Source organism: Pelodiscus sinensis, chromosome 3 (genome assembly GCF_052426305.1).
Source record: "Pelodiscus sinensis isolate ZL-2025 chromosome 3, ASM5242630v1, whole genome shotgun sequence".
Classification (NCBI taxonomy): domain Eukaryota; kingdom Metazoa; phylum Chordata; order Testudines; family Trionychidae; genus Pelodiscus; species Pelodiscus sinensis.
In genome coordinates, this window is record NC_143054.1 from 94,133,947 (window position 1) to 94,155,627 (window position 21,681).

Here is a 21,681-nt window from a genome sequence, read left to right on the forward strand (position 1 = left end):
CTTGAGCTTTTTGGGCTCCATGTAATAATATTTCTGAGTACTTCAGCTACTCCATACCCGATTCCTTTGCTACTGGCCAAATCATACTGCCACCCAGCTTACAGCTGTATCCCAAATTCACCAGAAATTGCTGCCACCAGTTTTCAGTTCCTCTCTTCCCAGACACATTCCTGTCCATTCTCAGTACTTCCTACTATAGATGCACCACAGAATCCTCCGTGACTGATCTGCTGCTTTGCTGAACAAGGAGAGGTGATGTTAAAGAAACACACTCTGAAGCAGCACTACAAGGTCTTATAAACCACTTTGCTGCAGTGGCTCATAACTTTAGCCTCACCATCAGCCAAACAAAACCAACAGCTATGTACCAACCTTCTACTCAACAATTTTACCGAGACCCATCAATAAGCATAGAATGTACCCCATGCCAAGCATCAAAAGGTTACTAAACTTGTCAAGAATAAAGTAACAATTGGCCATAAGATAGATTTCTGAATCAAGAAAGCCAGCTCTGCATATGATCTCTTCCATCATTGAATCTGAAGTCAAGGTAGAATCTGTCTAGAAACAAAATCAAAGTCTATAATGCTGTTGTCCTAACAACATTGCTCTGTGGGTGCCTACCATTAATCTGTTGTCAAGAGCATAATAAAAAACTTGACAGTTTCCCCTTGCAATACATATCATGATTGTTTGGCATTAAAGAGCAGAACTACCTTCCTTACATGGAAGTCCTGGAGAGAGCTGGTGTAAGATCACCTGGGTCTAGTACCCAGGCCTGCAGAACTGATTGGTTGCAGGCTGCACCATGCTAGCATGCATTAGCAGGTCTAACCTCCTTGTACTCCATGACCCCATGATTTGCTCTGAGCAAGTCCAGCCTCAAGGGGTCTGACAGACAGCAACGTCATGGCTTCTAAATGGCTCTGCACCCTATTGAGACTAAAGGGATGTTCCAGGAAGCGCCCATAGGCAACAGCTGAAATCTTCTGTAGCTGCCACTACCATTTCTGCTCCTTGATCCTAAACTCCCAGCTGTGACCTTGGCTTGACTTGGACTGTGCCTCCTGACTTGGACCCAGAAACCTGACTTAGACTCTGACTTTTAGTATCGACACTGGCTTGGAACCTGACTCCAAATTTGTCCATTATTTCCAACCTCAGGTTTCCCCCTACTTTGACCCTGGGTCTTGACTGCCTAGTTCAGTCAGTTTCAAGGCTCATTTAATCTGTGCCCAATTGAGAATGACTGATCATGTAATTTGTATGTGTGAGGCCTGTTTATCAAAACAAGACATATTCTAAATTCAGCTCTGGCAATCATAAACATAAGAATAGATTAAATGCTTCAAAGACACCCTGCAACAAAGTGTCCGAGAAACAAACATTTCTGACTTGCCTTTTGAGCATCTGGTAGTTGATGGTCATGTATGGTGCAGTGCGGGAAGGGTGGGCATCCATGATGACTTTCAGAAGAATCAAGTTGAAGAGCTGGAAGAATAGTGCCAGGCACAGAAACAAAGTGCAACTCTGTCACCACAACTAGGCAAAGGGCTTTGTAGCCTGTGCAGTAAATCCTGTGCTTCCCAAATTGGTCTATGGCCGTGGTCACCAACCAGTAGATCGTGAGCTACCGGTAGATCTCAGGGGCTCTAAGAGTAGCTCTTGAGCCCTCTCTGAACTGCGCACCTGCACAGTACATTTACATTAGATTTCCTCATTTGAGGAGCAGCTACTCACCGAGCAACAACACAGGTGAGTAGCTTCGAGGAATGGTGGGAGCTGGGAGGTCGGGAGGGCTGAAACACCCCAGCCAGCTGACTGTGTCTTTCACAGCTGGAGCTAGGCACAGCCTCCCTGGGCTGAGTGCAGGGCAGCCGGGCTGGAGGGAAGAGAAGCAGCTGCCCGGCCAGCTGGCCATGGCGCTCAGCCAGGGTGCACCATGCTCCATGTGGGCGGGCACAGAGGAGAAGCTGCCTGGCCTGCTGGCTGTGGCGTTCAGCCCAGAGGAGGCTGAACCACGCTCCAGCTGATTGGGCAGCTACCCGTCTGCGCCTGCCCATGTGGAGCTTGGTGGCACCCTGGCTAAACATCATGACCGGCTGGCTGGGCAGCCACTTTTCTTCGCTCCAGCCCAGCTGCCCTGCGGTCAGTCCGGAGGGAGCGCGGGTTGGAGGCTTCTCTCCATGGCTGGTGTAGGGAACTCCCTGCCTCCAACCTTGTTCCCTCTCCTCTGCCCCAAACTTGTCCCCCACCCTCCTGGTCCCCTGTTTCCTCTCCCTTGCCCCCCCCCCGACCCCGCTGCAGAAACCTTCCCCCCCCCTCAGAAACTTGTCCCCCGGACCCTGCCCCCCCCCTGCAGAAACCAGTTCCTTCTGGCACCCTGTCTCCTACTACAGAAACCTGTCCCCCTGCTCCCCTCTGCAGAAACCTGTCCTGGCACTTTGCCCCCTCTCCCCTGCCCCCACTGGCACCCTGTTCCCTGCTCCAGAACCCACTAGCACTCCTCCCCAGTACTGTGTCCCCAAATGACTTTTCTATGGGTCAGTGACCCCTGACTCAAGGCAGGTTCCCTGCCATTCTCATAAATAAAGACAATGCAGAAACTTTTTGTGTTTAACATAGTATTCTATTTAAAAATGAAGCCTGGCCAACAAACCCCCAATTGGGGCCAAGCCCCCATATGGCCACAATCACTCCTGCATTCCGCCTTCTCCAGACCCTAGATCTGAGCCTATCAAACACTGGAATCCCCTGCCCTCAGCCCCTCACATACTCCAACCCAAATTCCTGCACACTCACATCCGCAAGCCTGTGGCTTGCTTAGTATCCCAACACTGCCCAGCCTGGAGCCCCCTCCCCGAGCCAGTGTCCCTTTCTCCACCTCCTCCTGCATTCAGATTTCCTCCCAGAGCTTGCACCTCTCACCCCTTCCCACACCCAAATCCCTCATTCCCACCCCAGAGCCTACACATCCTATCTCATCACAGCAAGGGTCCAGGTAGACTGCAGGAGTTTTTCAGGATTCTGGAGATATCCCAGAAAAAGTCTTCTGCATCCAGGGTTGCGTTTGTTCTTCCACTTTTTTAGTGGAAGAGCAAACAGGCCCTATATTCCTCTTTCCACAAGGAATAAGGTGGCTTCCAAAAGACGGGTTTTTTTTTCTGACATTTGGTCCAGAATGTCACAGGCCAAATGATGGAAAAACCTCTTCCTACAGAAGAATAAAAAAACATAAAATAAGCAGCAGTATAAGGATTGCGGATAGCAAGTGATGGAGAATAGAGAGGGCGGGGCTTCAAGGAAGGGGCAGGGCGGTAGCTCTTGGCTTGGTCTGTCATTTAAAAAGTGATCTTGGGTGTAAAAAGGTTGGAGACCACTGGTCTATGGAGTTACTATGATTGTCAATGTTGTCCTTGAAATTAGCATCACCAGGGCACTTTAAAAATGTTACTTTGCCCAACATATATACTATACTTGACGTTTAGTCTTCTTCACACACAGGAGCACTGCTGCTCAAGTCACAATGGAGTCTGATACATATCTTCAGAGAAAGAGTGGATTAGCAGTAATTATAGGAAAAACTTGAACATCTCCTTAGAAATTGTCTCTCCATATGAGTCCTGCCCTGTTTGTCTAGGAATTTTACTAAGTCAGTGTGGGTTACATTTTCTCCTTCTTGAACTATGATCTGTAGCAAGGATAAGAGAAATGAACAAGAAACTCAGTCTTGGGATATAGTTCTTAAATATGTGCTGTAATAAACCTTTTCAGTGGATGCCATTATAAAGTCAGCATTAACCACCCCAAGTGCCTCCTATATCTAGAAAAAGAGATGCAGCAGAACTGCTATCACTTTAGTGAGACAAACATTGAGTTTTCAAACGCCCAGTACTTTTAGTAATTCTAATATGAATACTCATGATGTTTCCTGACATATTTGAATTAAAAGTTTAATTCTATGGTTGTACAACATATAAAATATAGAGTCCTGGTTCATGACTAGGGTTGCTAGGCAATACAAATAATACATAGCAATAATATCGTCTGCCTTATTCTTTACACAGAGAGAGTTTTATTTGTCTTAAGCGGGAAATCTGAAGTTGCACTTTGGAAAGCGTTGTTTGCTCCAGAGTTGTCTGGTGCCTGAAAATGTTAATGTGCTATATTTGGGTCTTATTTCTAGGTTAAAATATTTCGAACCAAGCAAGAAGGAATCCTTTTAGTAGATGGTGTTTCAAACCGGACCACCAGCCCCAAGAAGGCTGATATCTTGGATGTTGTGGGAATGCTGTATGTCGGAGGATTGCCCATTAACTATACGACGCGACGAATCGGTCCAGTAAGGAAGACAGTTTAATAAGCCATTTCACAGTCTTTCAATAGGTGTTGGCCAGTATCACCATATACATTTTTTCCCAAAATATAAATCAAATAGATAAAAAGATCGATCTAATTGTTCTTTAAGTAGATGGAAGGTTCTGGGTTAGAATAGTCAGTACAAAGAACTGAAAGTAGCCCATAGTCATTACTGTGGGGAAAGGGGAAAGCTTTTAAGTCCCGAACCCTTACAATTCTCTGTCCTGCAGGGGGAATTCAAGTTTAAAAATACAAGCTTCCTGTTGGGCAGGATTTTGGAATTTTAAAGGCTCCAACATGAGAGAGAGCTTGTGCGCACACAAAAGCTCAGTCGGCACCTCGGATAAAACATATCCATTTCTCTGGTTCATCTTAAACTGACAAGTACAAACTGTTTACTATGAAGTTGGCAAGTTTTGACATTTTAGTAATAAAAGTCATTCCTTTGAAAAAAAAATCATAAAGCATTCTAGAAAAGACCATGATATCTGTTCATGCAGATCTTGGCCAAGTTCATTGGTGAGTCCAAAACTACCTTCACTTGATACAATTCTAATTGCTATGTACTGTACCTTACAAAATACCACAGTGATACGGTGGGCGAGGTAGTCTATTTTATTGGAAGTTTGTCTCTCTCACGAAGAGAAGATATGACTTCACCCACCTTGCCTCTCCTGGGACCAACATGGCACAACAACACTGCATACAAAATACCACAGGACATAAAACAGACCTAGTGAATAAGGATTTCTTATATGAAAGATTGTGCAGAGAAAACCTGAATAAAACCAGAAGGGAGAAATTTCATTGAAATCAGTGGTCTTAAGCCAGATGCATGAGTGTTACTGGGAGCAAGCTTCAGAGGGGTAGCCGTGTTAGTATATAACTGGAAAACTTAAAAAACAACTAATCACCTAGCAGCACCTTAAAGACTAACAAAACATATAAATGGTATCGTGAGCTTTTTTGGGCACAAAGAGCAAGATTTGTCCCAATGTGTCTGTGTACCTCTGTTTCCACTTCTTTCCTCAGTTCCTGCCTCCTTCCCCTTTTTCCTCAATCTCTGTGTGTTTTTGTTATTTTTCATTCACTTCTCCCTCCACACACACACCAAATGCTTGGGTTTGAACCCCTTTTATGCTTCGGAGCTTGTGTTTGGCATTTGCTCTTCACTTTCCCGCTATTCTCACACTCCAGCATCAGGCAGGACAGGGATGCAACAATGGTTTTTTTGTGTGTGTACTTATGATGGAAACTATGTATTTGGTGTTTATTATTATTACTTCTAAGTTAGCAGGTACGGCAATTCCCCCACCATCCCTAGTTCCAGGATCACTGGACCAAAGGCTTTCTTCAGAGCCTTGGGTCTCCATGCTCCTGAACTTCCTGTTCCCCAAACTCTTCCAGCACCAGTTCCCCATTGAGGATATGTCTAAACTACATCCCTCTGTCAAAAGAGGGTGTAAATTAGGCAAATCGAAAGTGCAAATAAAGCGGGAATTTAAATATCTCATGCTTCATTTGCATAATGGCATCTGAACGCTTTTTCAAAAAAGGTTTTTTTGAAAGTGAAAGCGCCATCTAGACATGGTTCTTTAAAAAAAAAAAACACCTTTTTCGAAAATGAGGAGTACGGGATCTTTTGAAAAGGTGGTTATTTAAAGAACCATGTCTAGATGGCGCTTTCACTTTCACTTTAGACATACCCTAAGTGGGCAGATTCCAAGGCCACCTTCAGGGAGGAGAGAGGAAATGCTTACACAACATCCAGCATCAAAGGAAAGAGAAATCTCATTAGATGAGAGGGAAAGTGCTGGTATGCCACACCAGCTACACAGACTCAGTGCAAACTCTGCTGTTTCTTCCTTTAAAGGTTGTCCGGTGAGCATAATAATAATAATACCTAGCTCTCATAGTGAAAGATTGCTAAATAGTAAAACTCGGATAAAGATGCAAGAAAATCCTCAAATAATTTCTTATCTATGATTGAATGATGGTCGTAGATAAGGTTATACAGAGGGCCATATGCAGCCATGAGTATTTATGTAGAACTTCCATTCACTTCAGCAGGAGTTCCATTTAGAAGGAGGTGGCCCAATAGAATCACAACTTTATGTGCTAAGTTAGCCCCTCAGGAATGGTAAACAAAAATGTAGTAATGGTACAAATTAACTTGAGAACACTTCTTATGGTCCATGCCTTTGCCCAGGCTCTTAAATAGAAAGTATGGATTCTATTCAATTACAAAAGTAAAATTAAATTAAATTTCTGCATTGCCTATGTAATTTGCTATGTTTCATTATGCAGTACATTATTTTATGCTCCTTCCATTAAATAAAAGAGATGTGGCTCAGTTTTATGAGATCTGAGCCTTAGAATTTCTGAAAAGCAACGTAATTAGTCTGCAGTGTGATGGAGATTACATTCTTAATACTATCAGATACTATGGATTAGCCATGTAAAGTTCAAGACTCCACAAATCCATCAGCAAAATCAAAAGAAGGGGTACTTTCTAATGCCATAATTGAGCCTTTCCATAACACCATTTCTGCTTGCTTTTCCTAATAACATTCTCTGTTTGAAAATATCACCCAGATAACCTACAGCATTGATGGTTGCATCAGAAATTTTAAGATGACAGAGGCTTCTGTTGACCTAGATAATCCAACCTCAAGCTTCAATGTTGGCAAATGCTTTATGAGTGCAGAAAAAGGAACATTTTTTGATGGAACAGGCTTTGCCAAAACAGGTAATAACCCACAACTCTACTAGTGCTAAAAAATTCAAACAGTTAAAGCAGTTGGGATTTTCAAAGACATTCAGCACCGCCTAACCCTGTCTACTTCAGTGGGCCAAGTCTGACTCTGAGGATTTTTCAGAATCCCATTCAGCATGTTCAAACATTATGCCTGATGTTTGATCTTGTATATTTCCAGCAAGATCTCATATTATGAACTGGTACCATAAGCCACTATTTTATACTGTATTTCATTTGGACTAAAATATATTAATAGGGTTGTGCTGTGCTACCTTGCAGAGCATTGCATATTATCATCGTGAATACTGGAGCCATTTTTCTAACTGTATTACTGTATATTTTCCACTCCCCAGTTGGAACATATAAAGTGGGAACAGATCTACTAGTGGAGTTTGAATTTCGCACTACTCGAATGAATGGTGTTCTGCTGGGAATCAGTAGCCAAAAAATGGATGGACTTGGCATCGAACTGGTAGATGAAAAAGTGAGTGAATGCATTTTGCAGTGAAGTCATCATCTGATACATTTCTGGATATCTGTTATGCATTTGTGTGGTATGTGTAGTGCATAGTGCATGTATAAATTTTAACTCTGACTTAATGTCAAGACTTCTCAGTCAAGATCAAAGCCCCATATTTGCCAGTCAGTCCTTCAAAATTTATCTGCCACTTCTGGTTTTACTAAGTCATATCTAGGGCTGTCAAATGATTTAAAAAATAACCACAGTTAATAACCACAGTTAATCACACAATTAACAAAATTAACTATTAATAGTGTGATTAATTGAGCTCTTAAACAATACTAGAATACCATTTATATAAATAATTTTGGATGTTTTTAATATTTCTAAATAAATTGATTTCAGTCACAACACAAAGTACAAAGTGAATGGTGCTCATTTTATAATTTTTATTATAGACATTTGCACTATAAAATTAAAATAAATAGCGTTTTTCAATTCACTTAATAAAAGTATGGTAATGCAATCTCTTTCATCGAAGTTGAACTTGAAAATGTAGAATTATCTACAAAAATAACTTCATTCAAAAAATAAAATAATGTAAAACATTAGAGCCTACAAGTCTACTCAGTCCTTTGTACTGTTTAGCCAATCGCTCACACAAACTAAACATTATTTAAAAATAAAAACAAAGGGAGAATATTGATTAAAATTCAATATATTCACAGATATGAATACAGTTTTAAGAGACAATTCATATCGCAGATGGTGAGCTTTGTGGTTGTAAAGAGTCTGGCAGAATATACTCCATGGTTATACACCAGGGTCTAACATCATATTCAGGATGTACCAGCTTAGGACTGGGATCTCAATCCTGATGGTTTAGGCTTCCCCTCCAGGGAACCTTAAACAGATCTGTTATGACAGGATCAGGCTCCACTTGTCTTCTTAGAGCATTTTCTGGCAGCCTTTTGACAATATAGTCCTGGGTGAACAATACCCTTTTAATGTAACCTTCTGTTTCCCAAACATCAGAGTAATAAACATAAAGTAATAAACATAAAGTAAACCGTTTATCACAAACTTTAAAGAGACATATAGACAATGAAATTATTTCAACCAAGATTCTGTTAAATGTTAATATTCCTTTTGATCTCCTAATCAACAACTATAGTAATAGACAGGAACTATCTGCTTACATGGCTAACATCTAACAAGCTAGAAAAGTAAATACACACAGTTATGTTTTCATTTGAAAGTTCTAGCCCCATGGTTACCAACCAGTCGATCGCGATCGACCAGTCGATCGCAAGGTGTTCTGGGCCCCCCATTTCCTCCTCCCCCAAGAAGCACCACTACCTACCTTGAGTGACAGTGGAGGTAGTGGCAGCTTCCCGCGGGGTGGAAGGAAGTCCTGCAGCTGCATGTCACTTCCGGGGGTTCCGGAAATGCGCTGGCTGCTTGCTTGCCCCAAGTCTGTGGTGTGCTGGGAACTTACCGGGTGAGTCTCCAGAGGCACACGCTGAGAATTCCCTTCTCTGTAGGAGGGGCGCATGCACAGGCTTCCCTACTCCATGGGAGGGGTGAGTCGGGCTCGGAGGGGGTGCGTGACAGGGGCTTCCCTGCTCCACAGGAGGCTTGTGCTGGCCCCGGCAGAGACGCACAACAGGGCTTCCTTCCTCCGCGGGAGAGGTGGTTAGCTCCGAGGGGGCGCGTGCGCGGGCTTCCCTGCTCCGTGGGAGGGGGGAGTCAGGCCCGGAGGGGGTGCATGATAGGGGCTTCCCTGTTCTGCGGGGGGGGGGTTGGCCCCGAGGGGGCACGTGCGTGGGCTTCCCTGCTGCGCAGGAGGGGGGAGTCGAGCCCGGAGGAGGCGTGCGACAGGGCTTCCCTCCTCTGGGCGGGGGGGGGGGAGAATCCTGGGAGAAGGCGGGTGCAGGGAAGGCTCTGCCCCCACTGGCACCCTGCCTCCTGCCACAGATCCCTGTCCCCTGCCTTCCCGGCACTGTGTTCCCTCTCCCCTGCCCCCAGCCACAGAACCCTGTCCCAATGGTACCCTGTCCCCTGCTGTAGAAACCTGTCCCCTGCCCTCCCGGCACTGTGTTCACTCTCCCCTGCCCCCAGCCACAGAACTCTGTACCCACTGGCACCGTGCCCCCTGCTGCAGATCCCTGTCCACTGCCCTCTCAGCACCCTGTTCCCAGCCACAGAAACCTGTCTCCTGACCTCCTGGCACCCTATTCCTTCTCCCCTGTCCCCAGCTTCAGAACCCTGCCCCCACTGGCACCCTGTGCCTTGCCTCAGCACCCACTAGCACCCTTCTTCAGTACCATGTCCCCTGCTCCCACCAGCACAATTGGAGCCACATTAGTGAGGCTTGGAGAAAAGGGGGGGTTGGAGGAGGGGTTTTATTTGCATCTAACTTGTGTGGCCCCAACTGACTTTTCTGTGAGTCAGTGATCCCTGACTCAAAACAGGCTCCCTACTCTTCTCAGAAAAAAAGACAATGCCGAAACTTTTTGTGTTTGACAAAGTATTTTATTTAAAAATGAAGCCTGGCCAACAAACCCCCAATTGAGGCCAAGCCCCCATCTGGCCACAGCATCATAATGCTCCTGCACTCCCCTTTCCCCCACAGTAGATCTGAGCTTATCTTACACTGGGACCCCCTGTCCTGAGCCCCTCATATACCACAGCTCAAATTCCTGAACCCTCACATCCACAAGCTGGTGGCTCGCTTAGTACCCCAACCCTACATCTGACCCCAACACTACCCGGCCTGGAGCCCTCTCCCCGAGCCAGTGTCCCCTTCTTCACCTCCTCCTGCATCCAGATTTCCTCCCAGAGCTTGCACCTCTCACCCCTTCCCACACCCAAATCCCTCATTCCCACCCCAGAGCCTACACATCCTGTCTCAACCCAGCGAGGGTATAGGTAGACTGCAGGAGTTTTCCAGGATTCCAGAGATATCCCAGAAAAACTCTTCTGCATCCAGGGCTGCGTTTGTTCTTCCGTTTTTTTTTAGTGGAAAAACAAACATGCTCTTTCGGTCACCCCTAAATTCCTCTTTTCACGAGGAATAAGGGGGCTTCCAAAAGAAGGGGGCTTTCTGACATTTGGTCCAGTCTAGACAGGCCAGATGTTGGAAAAACCTCTTCCTACAGAAGAATTGGGGGGAAAAAAGCAGCAGTAAAAGGATTGGGGATAGCAAGTGATGGAGAGGAGGAGAATAGAGAGGGCGGGGCTTTAAGGAAGGGGCGGGGCTTCAAGGAATGGGCAGGTTGGTAGATCTTGGCTTGTTCTGTCATTTAGAAAGTGATCTTGGGTGTAAAAAGGTTGGAGACCACTATTCTAGCCTATCTAGATTTGAATGACTTCAATTACTATTTGTTTCTATAAGTGGAGTCAGTGGAGAGGGAACACTTTCTAGCAATGTGTCATACTTGGTATAAGATTTGTTCCAATTATAGAACAGTAGAAGCAACACTGGTTTTTATGGTCATATTGTAATTAGACAACATCACAGTGTAAATATTTGTAATGTAGTGAGCAGTATACACTTGGTGTTCAGTACTGAAAATTTAAATTTAATATATTTGAAATGTAGAAAAACATCCCAAATATTTAATACATTTAATTTGGTATTCCATTGTTTGACACTGCAATAAGAATGGCAATTAATTGTGATTATTTTTAATCATAATTTTTTTAGTTAGTCATGTGAATTAACTGTGATTAATCAGGCCTGCTCACACTATAAATCACCACTTATGCACCTCACCTCATACTCCAGATGGCTTTGAGGGCCTGGCTGGCTGCTCCTAGCCCCACCCATTCCACCTGAGATCCTGTTCCTTTCAGAAGCACACAGCTGACCCTCCCTTCACCTTGCCCAGGGGCCCAGAAAGTCTGTCAGCTTTCCTGCGATTAATAGACAGCCCTAGTCATAACATGTTATTCTGCTGTTATATTTCCTGAATTACAGCACTGGGCCTTTGTTAGCAGAAATGTGCAAAGTTGTGGCCATAATGTCTGTCATGTCATTAATATCAAGTCCCTTATGTGTGTAACTCAATTTTGGTTCATAGTTTAATCAACCACTCAGCTACACTCACGGTATTTTGTATAGGACTAACACAAAACTAATATTTTTTTTGTCCTTATATAGTTTCACAGTAGAAAGCTGGCAAATATGCCCACAACTTTTCACATTCCTGCTAACCTAAGCTCCTGTACCACAGATGGATCTACACAAGTGAGCTCTGTTGACTTCAGGGGGATTCTGTATGGGTGCAAGAATCAACCTACACAGAACTATTGCAGAATTGGAACCATAGGGTTCATCAGCACAGTAGCGTGTAGCTCGAAATATGCTGCGCAATTTGAACTACTCAAATTGTATAGCTTATTTTGAGATCACCAAATTTTGAAATAGGCTCTATCTATTCTGATAAATCCTTTAATCCTAGTGCAATGAGGTTTATGGGATGTCGAAATAACAAGCCCATTGTTTCAACTGTATTTTGAAATAACAGGATTGCTGTTAAGATGTGCAGAACGCTATTTCAAAATAAAAGACGTAATACTGAAACAGCACCGCTGTGTAGACGTACCCATAGTTACTAAATTCTAGTGATAGAAATAAGCACAATAGAGCTAAGATGGCTTGTGTTGATTTAGAAATGTAATAAGACACTTTGATTATATCCGTTATCCTAACTCTCTATGGAGCTTTTGGGAAGATAAGATTTGATGAAAACCATGTTCTGTATTATTATTAATTTGAAAACTAGTCCTTTTCCCCTTCTTCCATCTTACATTCTCCAGCTGATGTTCCATGTGGATAATGGTGCAGGAAAATTCTCTGCCATTTATGAACCTGACAAACCAGGCAACTTGTGTGATGGTCACTGGCACAAGGTTACTGCACAGAAGATCAAGCACCGATTAGAATTGACTGTGGATGGGAATCAGGTGGATGGGAGCAGCCCAAATGGGGTATCCAGTTCCACTGACACTAATGATCCTGTCTTTGTTGGAGGATATCCTGGTGAGTGCCCAATACACAAATAGGGCATTATTCCATTTCTCTAGTAATGATGCATTGCTAGTGTGTTACGTATAATTCTATTTCACATTCTAACATTAAAGGAGATAGCATGGAGATTATTATGAATATCCAATCTTCTTTACAGTATAAATGTCAATTATCAAGATTTCATTTTTGTTCATTTGAATAACGAGCTCTGCAGAACTGAATTTCAATCACGTGCTGCCAATATTTCATCCAAGGAAGCCTGTCGTTCTTTTCCCCTTGAGCCTTTAACAAACCCTCAATCCAGTAAAGTGTTGGTACTAGCAGAGAGGAGTAAAAAGACTCTATTCCTTTCTTTTCACATTTAAGCAAAACCACTTTTTCATAGCTAAGGCAACAGCAACAGCGTTTGACAAACTAGAACTGCCAAAAATGTTCACACATTGCTCCTGGGGGGGAAAAGGGGTAGGCTGACTATATTGATCATATAGCACAGATTTCAGCCTGTGAAATTTGTTTTAGGAGATATGGGGAACAATCTGTAGAAGATGAGGCTGTCCTCCCTCAGCAATGTTTTGGAAATATTTGTTATTTGGTGTAATCTAGTTTATTTTTAAAGGCAAAACAAACATTAGGCTTCGGAAGTATTTTTATGAACACCGGCAAAGTTATTTCTAGCAAGGTGGAAGAAAGCAGGATTCAGAGGCCTCCTAAATGCTACAGGAGGCCTGCTTACGTGCTAACAGTGAATATTCGCAATTAACTGTACACAAACAATAGACAATTATTTGATGAATAATTTAATTTTGAAAATCCAATTCTGACATTTGCAAAAATGCTCATAGTCAGGGCTCGACAGACTGTGGCGAGAGCTACTCGCCAGCCCTGCACTGCGCATGTGCCAAACCGGCACTGCGCATGCATGCAGCACCGGTGAATGGGGCACACGGAGCGACCGGCTGAAATCTACTCGCCACGGGTGAATAGAAACAGCGGTTTGTCGAGCCCTGCTCATAGTAATTATTTTTTTTACTAATTTTGTAGCATTCCAAGTGCTTATTTGTTAAGGGAGAAGCTAAACATCAGTTAAGAGTGACTAATCCAGTGCCCATTGAAGTCAATGGAAGGTCTCCCATTGATGTCAGTGAGCACTGACCTGAGCTCTGAACTATTTTCTTGGCATTTTTTCTCCATTCCATTTGATGTAATATAGTGTATCCAGTAACATTTACTTTCAGTCACTTCTAACATGGTCTGCTGCGTTACCCTGTATTGTTTGATATGTAAGCAAAAGCTGGGCTCTGCTAACTGGTCTAATCAGGAGTGAGTGTTGTGCCATAAAGGTGTTGCCTGTGTGGTATTTTTTTGTAAGAACGTCTATGTTGGATCAGACCAAAGGTCTGTCTAGCCCAGTATCCTGTCTTCTGACAGAGTCCAATGCCAGGTGCATCAGAAGGAATTAACAGAACAGGTAATTATCAAGTGATCCCTCCCCTGTTGTCCATTCCCAGCTTCTGGCAAACAGAAGTTGTTTTTACAGCTATCCTTACACTGTACTATAGAAGAACAAGTTTCCAGTGGACTGTGTAATGAGTTATGAGCTGCATTTAGCCAAAAGAAATACATTCAAATGTAGCACAGCAGTCTATCTAAAACAAATCTACACCGTTTGTGTTGGAATGATACCCATGAACTGAATTAAAGCTTCATAATAAATTGTAGCTCAATGTGATAAATAATTTATCATACATCTTTGACCATCTCTCTTCCTTCAGTTGACTAATCCATCTCATCATCATCATCAACCATGGGCTCAACGCCCATTGGTGTCCAATGTCTCCCTCACTATTTCCTTCCATCTTTCCCTGTCCAGTGCGGAGTGGCTTAGTTTCTGTAGACTATCTCTGCACCAATCTACTGTGTCATTCACTCATTCTCTGTGGGGTCTGCCTCTCCTATTTGGATCATCCATTATGTTGAATACCAGGGTCTTAACTTTTCATTCATCGTTCATTCTGCAGATATGCCCAAATAGCTGTAACTTCCATTGTATAGCCTTCTGCAGTAGGTTCTTTTTCAGTTGTACTAATCCGTCTCCCTGTGGGTTTACTCTAACATTCCAAATACAGAACAGTCTCTCACACCTGCCTCTTTTTAATCAGCCTGCCAAAGAAATGTTTTGTCTTTCTCACAAATGTGGAATTTTGTCAATTTATCTTTGCCTGAGGCACACAACAGACGAGATTCAGTCCAAGATCAGTGGACATTTTTCTATGTGTACGTACGTATGTCACAAATTTAATGTCCATAATCATGGGGCCTGGATTCAACAGTCCGCTGAGGTTGCTTTATGCGTCATTAAACCATCTGGAATTGGCTAATGGAGAATTCCCTTGGGCAGAGTAATTTTCCACTAGCAGAAAGTTTTTGAGGGCAACTCTCATTGCCTTCTGCACCAACAGTTGTCTCTCCTGCCACCCCATCCCCAGTGTAAGGAGAAGGAGGAATAAGAGTTTTTGGGGTAGAGGAAGGCTTGTAGTGGAACAGAGCTGTGTTGTGCCCAACCCCTCCATTGATGATGTAAGGTTCCTGTGACATCCTGTCTTGCACTAAGGCTAGGCAGCCTCGAATCAACAAGCACAACTGATTCCCTGTAGCCACTATTGCACTCAGATACATTTGAAAAACAAGGTTGGGAATTTTAAAGAGTTTAGAAGATAAGATTCCCAGCTTCCCAATGGGACTAGCACTCATTTCTAGCTTTTGTGGTTCCCAAGATGATAGACTTTTAAAATTGACACACTTGTAGGCAGGTAAAAGCTTTTTGGGGTCATTTTCAATGTTTTTATGGCTTTGAGCCCAATACACTTGGACTCACAGTAGCTAAAGCTCTTGCCTTTACAGGCACAAAGACAAAAACTATAATGCAAAAATAATCTCTCCACAACATTGCTAAGGTTTTGTGGCACCTGCAGCACATACTGAATTCACAGTAAAAGCTCTCTGGGGATAAAGAAGTCTCCCTGGCAATTTTGCTACTTGTGAATAAATGTGCCCATCCCAGACTCATGATGATAAACCTTTTATGCCACGTGTAAACAAACTACAAGTTGCAGATGCCCGGAAACACTGTTTGCCTGCTGCATACCATTGTAGAAAAAATGTCATTTGGAAGTTCGAAGACTGTATTATTTAATATCATGAGCATCACCTGAACTGAGCTGCATGATTAAATTGGACAATTAAATGAGTTCTGATTTTGCCAGTGGCACATCATGGAGAAAGAAAAATACCGATTAGATAGTTACCACTAAACCGAGCATTTATTATTTATTGGGGATGCAAGTGGGAGAAGAGATTTGAAGACACAAAATGAGTAACAGTATATTTTGGATTTTGTTTTGTTCATTTTTTTTCTTCAGATGGTCTGAACCAGTTTGGCCTGACCACAAATACCCGTTTTAAAGGATGTATTCGCTCTCTGAAGCTCACCAAAGGCACTGCTAAACCGCAGGAGATTAACTTCAGCAAGGCCTTGGAGCTGAAGGGAGTTCAGCCGCTATCATGCCCTACAAACTAACATGAGATCATTCAACTTTGATATGTATCTGGTTGTTTTAAATGCTGCAGCATTTTTTAAATAAACATTATATACAATGGATTTATAATAAAATGTCTTTATGCAAGAATTTTGAGTTCTGTCTGGGATGTATTTAAATGGTTTTATTTCAAGGAAGCTCCCAAAGGAAGATTAAATTAGTAATCATTTGTTTCTTCTTACTTTAAATGAGTAAATAAATAAATAACTCATGTGTGCTGTTTTTTGGTGGTTTGAAATGGAATTGCTCACCATTGTTTTCTTGAGTGGGTCTGAATACTGTGGGAAAACGTGTTTCTGTGTGTATGTACTTTATATAAAACAGTGTGTTAACTTATTTCAAAAATCAATTTTGTTTTGGATGCTCCCAATTTAAAAAAAAAATGCTTTCAACAGAAAATTCTGCTTTGGATTAATGGGATGATTCCATTCCTGGCGTGGAACATAGATTATTTATCATTGCTGGTTGAGTGCAATACTAGGTACCTATTTAGTTTGTGTGATATTACTAAGACTATATTGGACTTAAATCCTTTAATTCAGCATTAAAACAGTTTAGGAATGTAATGTGTGTTTTCTGTTTGGAGACAAGAAGTAGGAGCAAATTGACATGGGGAATTAGTGTATTAGCATTTCACACCTGAAGACCAAGATTTAAACAGGCCACTAGTGAAATGTTTAATGGCCATATCTAGTATACATCCTACTGATACCATAGAGAGCTATGTTGATGAGACTTTCCGGGACACTGTAGTACTGTCCCACCTCCAGTCTGAGAGCCCCAGTGTTCTTAAGGAGGATGAAAGTCTCAAGGGAACCGAGCATTTAATGGGAGCAGAGGGAAACCATCCCATAGTTGGGACCCTCCTCCCAAAGGATGTTGCGGTATCCTCTCGCACTGAGGATACCTCTGATGGGGAGGGAATGCCAGTTAGGAAGAGGTAGGTGTTAGTAGTGGGTGATTCGATCGTTAGAAACATAGATAGTTGGGTTTGTGATGACCGGGAGAACCGTATGGTCACTTGCCTGCCTGGTGCAAAGGTTGCGGATCTCTCGAGGCATCTAGATAGACTTATGTGTAGTGCTGGGGAGCAGCCGGTGGTCGTGGTACATGTAGGGACCAATGACGTAGGGAAGGGTAGGAGAGATGTCCTGGAGGCCAAATTTAGGCTGCTAGGAAAGAGACTGAAATCCAGGATCTCTATGGTGGCGTTCTCGGAAATGCTTCCAATTCCACGCACAGGGCCAGGTAGGCAGGCAGAGCTTCAGAGTCTCAATGTGTGGATGAGACGATGGTGTAGGGAAGAGGGGTTTAGATTTATTAGAAACTGGGGACACTTTTGGGAGAGGGGGAGCCTATACATGAAGGATGGGCTCCACCTCAACCGGGGTGGAACCAGACTGCTGGCACTAAATATTAATAAGGCCGTAGAGCAGTTTTTAAATTAAGAGATGGGGGAAAGCCGATTTGTGCGGAGATGCACGTAAATCGGAGAGAGACTTCTCTTAGAGGAGAATCCGTTGATAGAGATTCTCTAAGCTGTAGTTGGAAAGAGAGGAGGGGAGAGGGCAAACCATGGGCCAGAGCTGACAAACAACCGCATACAAAGGAATCCAATACATCAGGGAAGGCCAGACAAATAAACAGTGGCAAATTTTTAAAGTGCTTGTACATAAATGCTAGGAGTCTGACTAATAAGATGGGTGAACTAGAGTATCTCGTATTAAATGAGGAGATATAATAGGCATCACTGAAACCTGCTGGAATGAGGAAAATCTGTGGGACACAATCATACCGGGATATAAAGTATATAGAAAGGATAGAGCAGGCCGGGTGGGTGGCAGAGTGGCAGTGTATGTGAAAGATAATGTAGAATCAAATGAAATAAAAATATTAAGTGAATCAACATGTTCCATAGAATCGCTATGGATAGAAATTCCATGCTCCAATAATAAGAAATTAGCAGTAGTGATATATTACTGACCACCGGACCCGGACAGCAGTACTGTCATAGAAATGCTGAGGGAGATTAGAGAGGCTACCAAAATAAAGAACTCTATAATAATGGGGGATTTTAATTACCCCCATATTGACTGGATACATGTCACCTCAGGAAGAGAAGCGGAGATAAAATTTCTCAATGGCTTAAATGCCTGCTTCTTGGAGCAGCTAGTGCAGGAACCCATAAGGGGAGAGGCAATTCTCGATTTAGTCCTGAGTGGAGTGCAGGATCAGGTCCAGGATATAACCGTTACAGGACCGCTTGGGAATAGTGACCATAATATAATAACATTCAACATTCCTGTGGTGGGAAGAACACCTCAGCAGTCCAGCACCCTGGCATTTAATTTCAAAAAGGGGAATTATGCAAAAATGAGGAGGTTAGTTAAACAGAAATTAAAAGGCACAGTGACTAGAGCCAAATCCCTGAAAGCTGCATGGAGGGCTCTAGAGGCGATCCTGGCAATTACAGACCGGTAAGTCTAACTTCAGTACCGGGCAAATTAGTCGAAACAATAGTAAAGAATAAAATTGTGAAGCATGTAGAAGAACATAATTTGTTGGACAAAAGTCAACATGGTTTCTGTAAAGGGAAATCCTGTCTTACTAATCTATTAGAGTTCTTTGAAGGGGTTAACAAACATGTGGACAAGGGGGATCCAGTAGATATAGTATACTTGGATTTTCAGAAAGCCTTTGACAAGGTCCCTCACCAAAGGCTCTTGTGTAAATTACATGGCTATGGGATAAGAGGGAAGGTCCTTTCTTGGATTGAGAACTGGTTAAAAGACAGGAAACAAAGGGTAGGAATAAATGGTAAATTTTCAGATTGGAGAGGGGTAACTAGTGGTGTACCCCAAGGGTCAGTCCTGGGACCAATCCTTTTCAACTTATTCATAAATGATCTGGAGAAAGGGGTAAGCAGTGAGGTAGTAAAGTTTGCAGATGATACCAAACTCTTTAGGATAGTCAAGACAGAATCAGACTGTGAGGGACTCCAAGAAGATCTCACCAAACTGAGTGATTGGGCAACAAAATGGCAAATGAAATTTAATGTGGATAAGTGTAAAGTAATGCATATCGGGAAAAATAACCCCAACTATACGTACAGTATGATGGGGGCTAATTTGGCTACGACAAATCAGGAAAGAGATCTTGGAGTTATCGTGGACAGTTCTCTGAAAACTTCCACACAGAGTGCAGCAGCGGTCAAAAAGGCAAATAGGATGCTAGGAATTATTAGGAAAGGGATAGAAAATAAGACCCAGAATATCTTACTGCCCCTGTATAAAACTATGGTACGCCCACATCTTGAATACTGTGTACAGATGTGGTCTCCTCACCTCAAAAAAGATATTTTGGCCTTGGAAAGGGTTCAGAAAAGGGCAACTAAAATGATTAGGGGTTTGGAACGGGTCCCATATGAGGAGAGGTTAAAGTGACTGGGACTTTTCAGTTTAGAAAAGAGGAGACTGAGGGGGGATATGATAGAGGTCTATAAAATCATGAGTGGTGTGGAGAGGGCTGATAAAGAAAAGTTATTTATTAGTTCCCATAATAGAAGAACTAGAGGGCACCAAATGAAATTAATGGGTAGCAGGTTTAAAACTAATAAAAGAAAGTTCTTCTTCACACAGCGTGTAGTCAACCTGTGGAACTCCTTGCCAGAGGAGGCTGTGAAGGCTAGGACTATAATAGAATTTAAAGAGAAGCTAGATAATTTCATGGAGGTTAGGTCCATAAAAGGCTATTAGCCAGGGGATAAAATGGTGTCCTTGGCCTCTGTTTGTCAGAGGCTGGAGAAGGATGGCAGGAGACAAATCGCTTGATCATTGTCTTCGGTCCACCCTCTCTGGGGCACCTGGTGCTGGCCACTGTCGGTAGACAGGATACTGGGCTAGATGGACCTTTGGTCTGACCCAGTACGGCCGTTCTTATGTTCTTATATATAGCAGAATTTTCAGACTTTTTTTTAATAAGAGGCCTTGGGCTGCCCTGAGAACAACGCTGCAGCAGAATACAGGCGAACTGATAGAACAGCAGAAGGAGTTAGTGCAGTATATTGTTCCATATTACTAACCTCTGCACTTTTAAAGTTATGCCCAGGGATTTCACAAAACAATCATGAAAACTTCATTTGTGTCAGATGTTCACAGCAGAATCTTCTGTCAGTGCTTTTCATCAAAGCTGAGAGCTTCACAAGAGCAAAACTTTAGAATTATGCTTTGGAGTATAGAACTTTAGTAGCTTTGGGAACTTGTGCGGCATATTTTTAGCGTGGCCCTAATTTTGCGTCCCTTCTGAATCCAAACTCCCATTCTATAAGGAAAGGACTCCTGCTGAGCTTCATTTTCAAATCCAGTGCTAGTCATGAAAAAATAACTTTATTTTCTTTGGGTATCCAATCCAAAACTCAATAATAGTGTCATATTGTGTAACTCTTCAGACATCTGATGAAATATTCTTTCAAATTTCTGAGACAGATTGTACAGTCCGCTCTTTACAGATGGCCTATAAAGGGGAAAAATTTGTTTATGCTACACTTTAAACATACTTTTCAGATACTCTTTCAACGTGATAAAGAAAAAAAAGTATAAAGACACAACTTTTTTTTTCTTTTTTTGCCTGTTTCTTTAGCTTAGACATATTGGGAACATCAAGTCTGGTTTTCCCTCATTTTGCTGAAAGGGTGCTGGGGAGGTATCAGTTGACATCTCATCTCTTTAATGGAGGGATAGGTATAGAGATGGTTGACATTTCCCCTAAAATATTTTTTTTTTTTGACAAAAAAGTGTGTTTCTTGATGAGATGGAAAAAATGGTTTTTGAAAAAAATTGTCAAGTTTTCACTGAAAATTCAAATATCTGAAAACAAGCACTGGCATATAGCATTGAAACTTTCAGATAGCTTTTCTTCCAGTCATTTCTAAAAAGTTTGAGTTTGAAAAAAAAAAAGAAAAAAACCTAAAAGCGGAGCTTTAAACAAAATAATCAATTCTCTTGTCAACTGATCATATTTCATGTTTACGGTATCTCAGATGTCATAATCCTACTACTTGCCAATCACCCAGGCAGAAAAGATTTGAATTTCTGATATATACACATATGCGGAACTCTTTTCTATCTCCTTCATAAATCATAAATAAATACAGGCTTCAGGGGGTAGCTGAGTTAGTCTGTACAGGATAAACAAAAAACAACTAGTCTGCTAGCACTTTAAAGACTAACAAAACATGAAGATGGTGTCATGAGCTTTTGATAAAGCTCATGATACCAACTACATGTTTTGTTAGTCTTTAAAGTGCCACAATTAAATACAAGTATGCAGACCTTAAAAAATTAAGTAGCTGATAATGTTTCATGCTATGTTTCTGTACTGTCTGCTATAAAAACAAGACAGAATTGTTCAGACTATATATTACTGCCCTATTGTAATTCATATCAGAAAATACAAAGTGTTTCTTTAAATGGGT

The 21,681-nt window shown here is 42.3% G+C and overlaps 1 protein-coding gene across 5 annotated transcripts in view; it reads left to right on the forward strand.

Moving 5' to 3' along the window:
- Positions 1–16,270, forward strand: part of LAMA2 (laminin subunit alpha 2) — a 503,865-nt gene extending 487,595 nt beyond the window's left edge. For all 5 annotated transcript variants that reach the window (XM_075924139.2, XM_075924141.2, XM_075924140.2 and 2 more), the window contains 5 exons: positions 4,187–4,342; positions 6,955–7,108; positions 7,471–7,601; positions 12,402–12,624; positions 16,032–16,270. In XM_075924139.2, coding sequence (XP_075780254.2) covers positions 4,187–4,342; positions 6,955–7,108; positions 7,471–7,601; positions 12,402–12,624; positions 16,032–16,189 — 822 coding nt within the window. In that variant the 3' untranslated portion in view covers positions 16,190–16,270. The remainder of the gene's footprint in view (positions 1–4,186; positions 4,343–6,954; positions 7,109–7,470; positions 7,602–12,401; positions 12,625–16,031) is intronic.
- Positions 16,271–21,681: the final 5,411 nt, after the last annotated feature.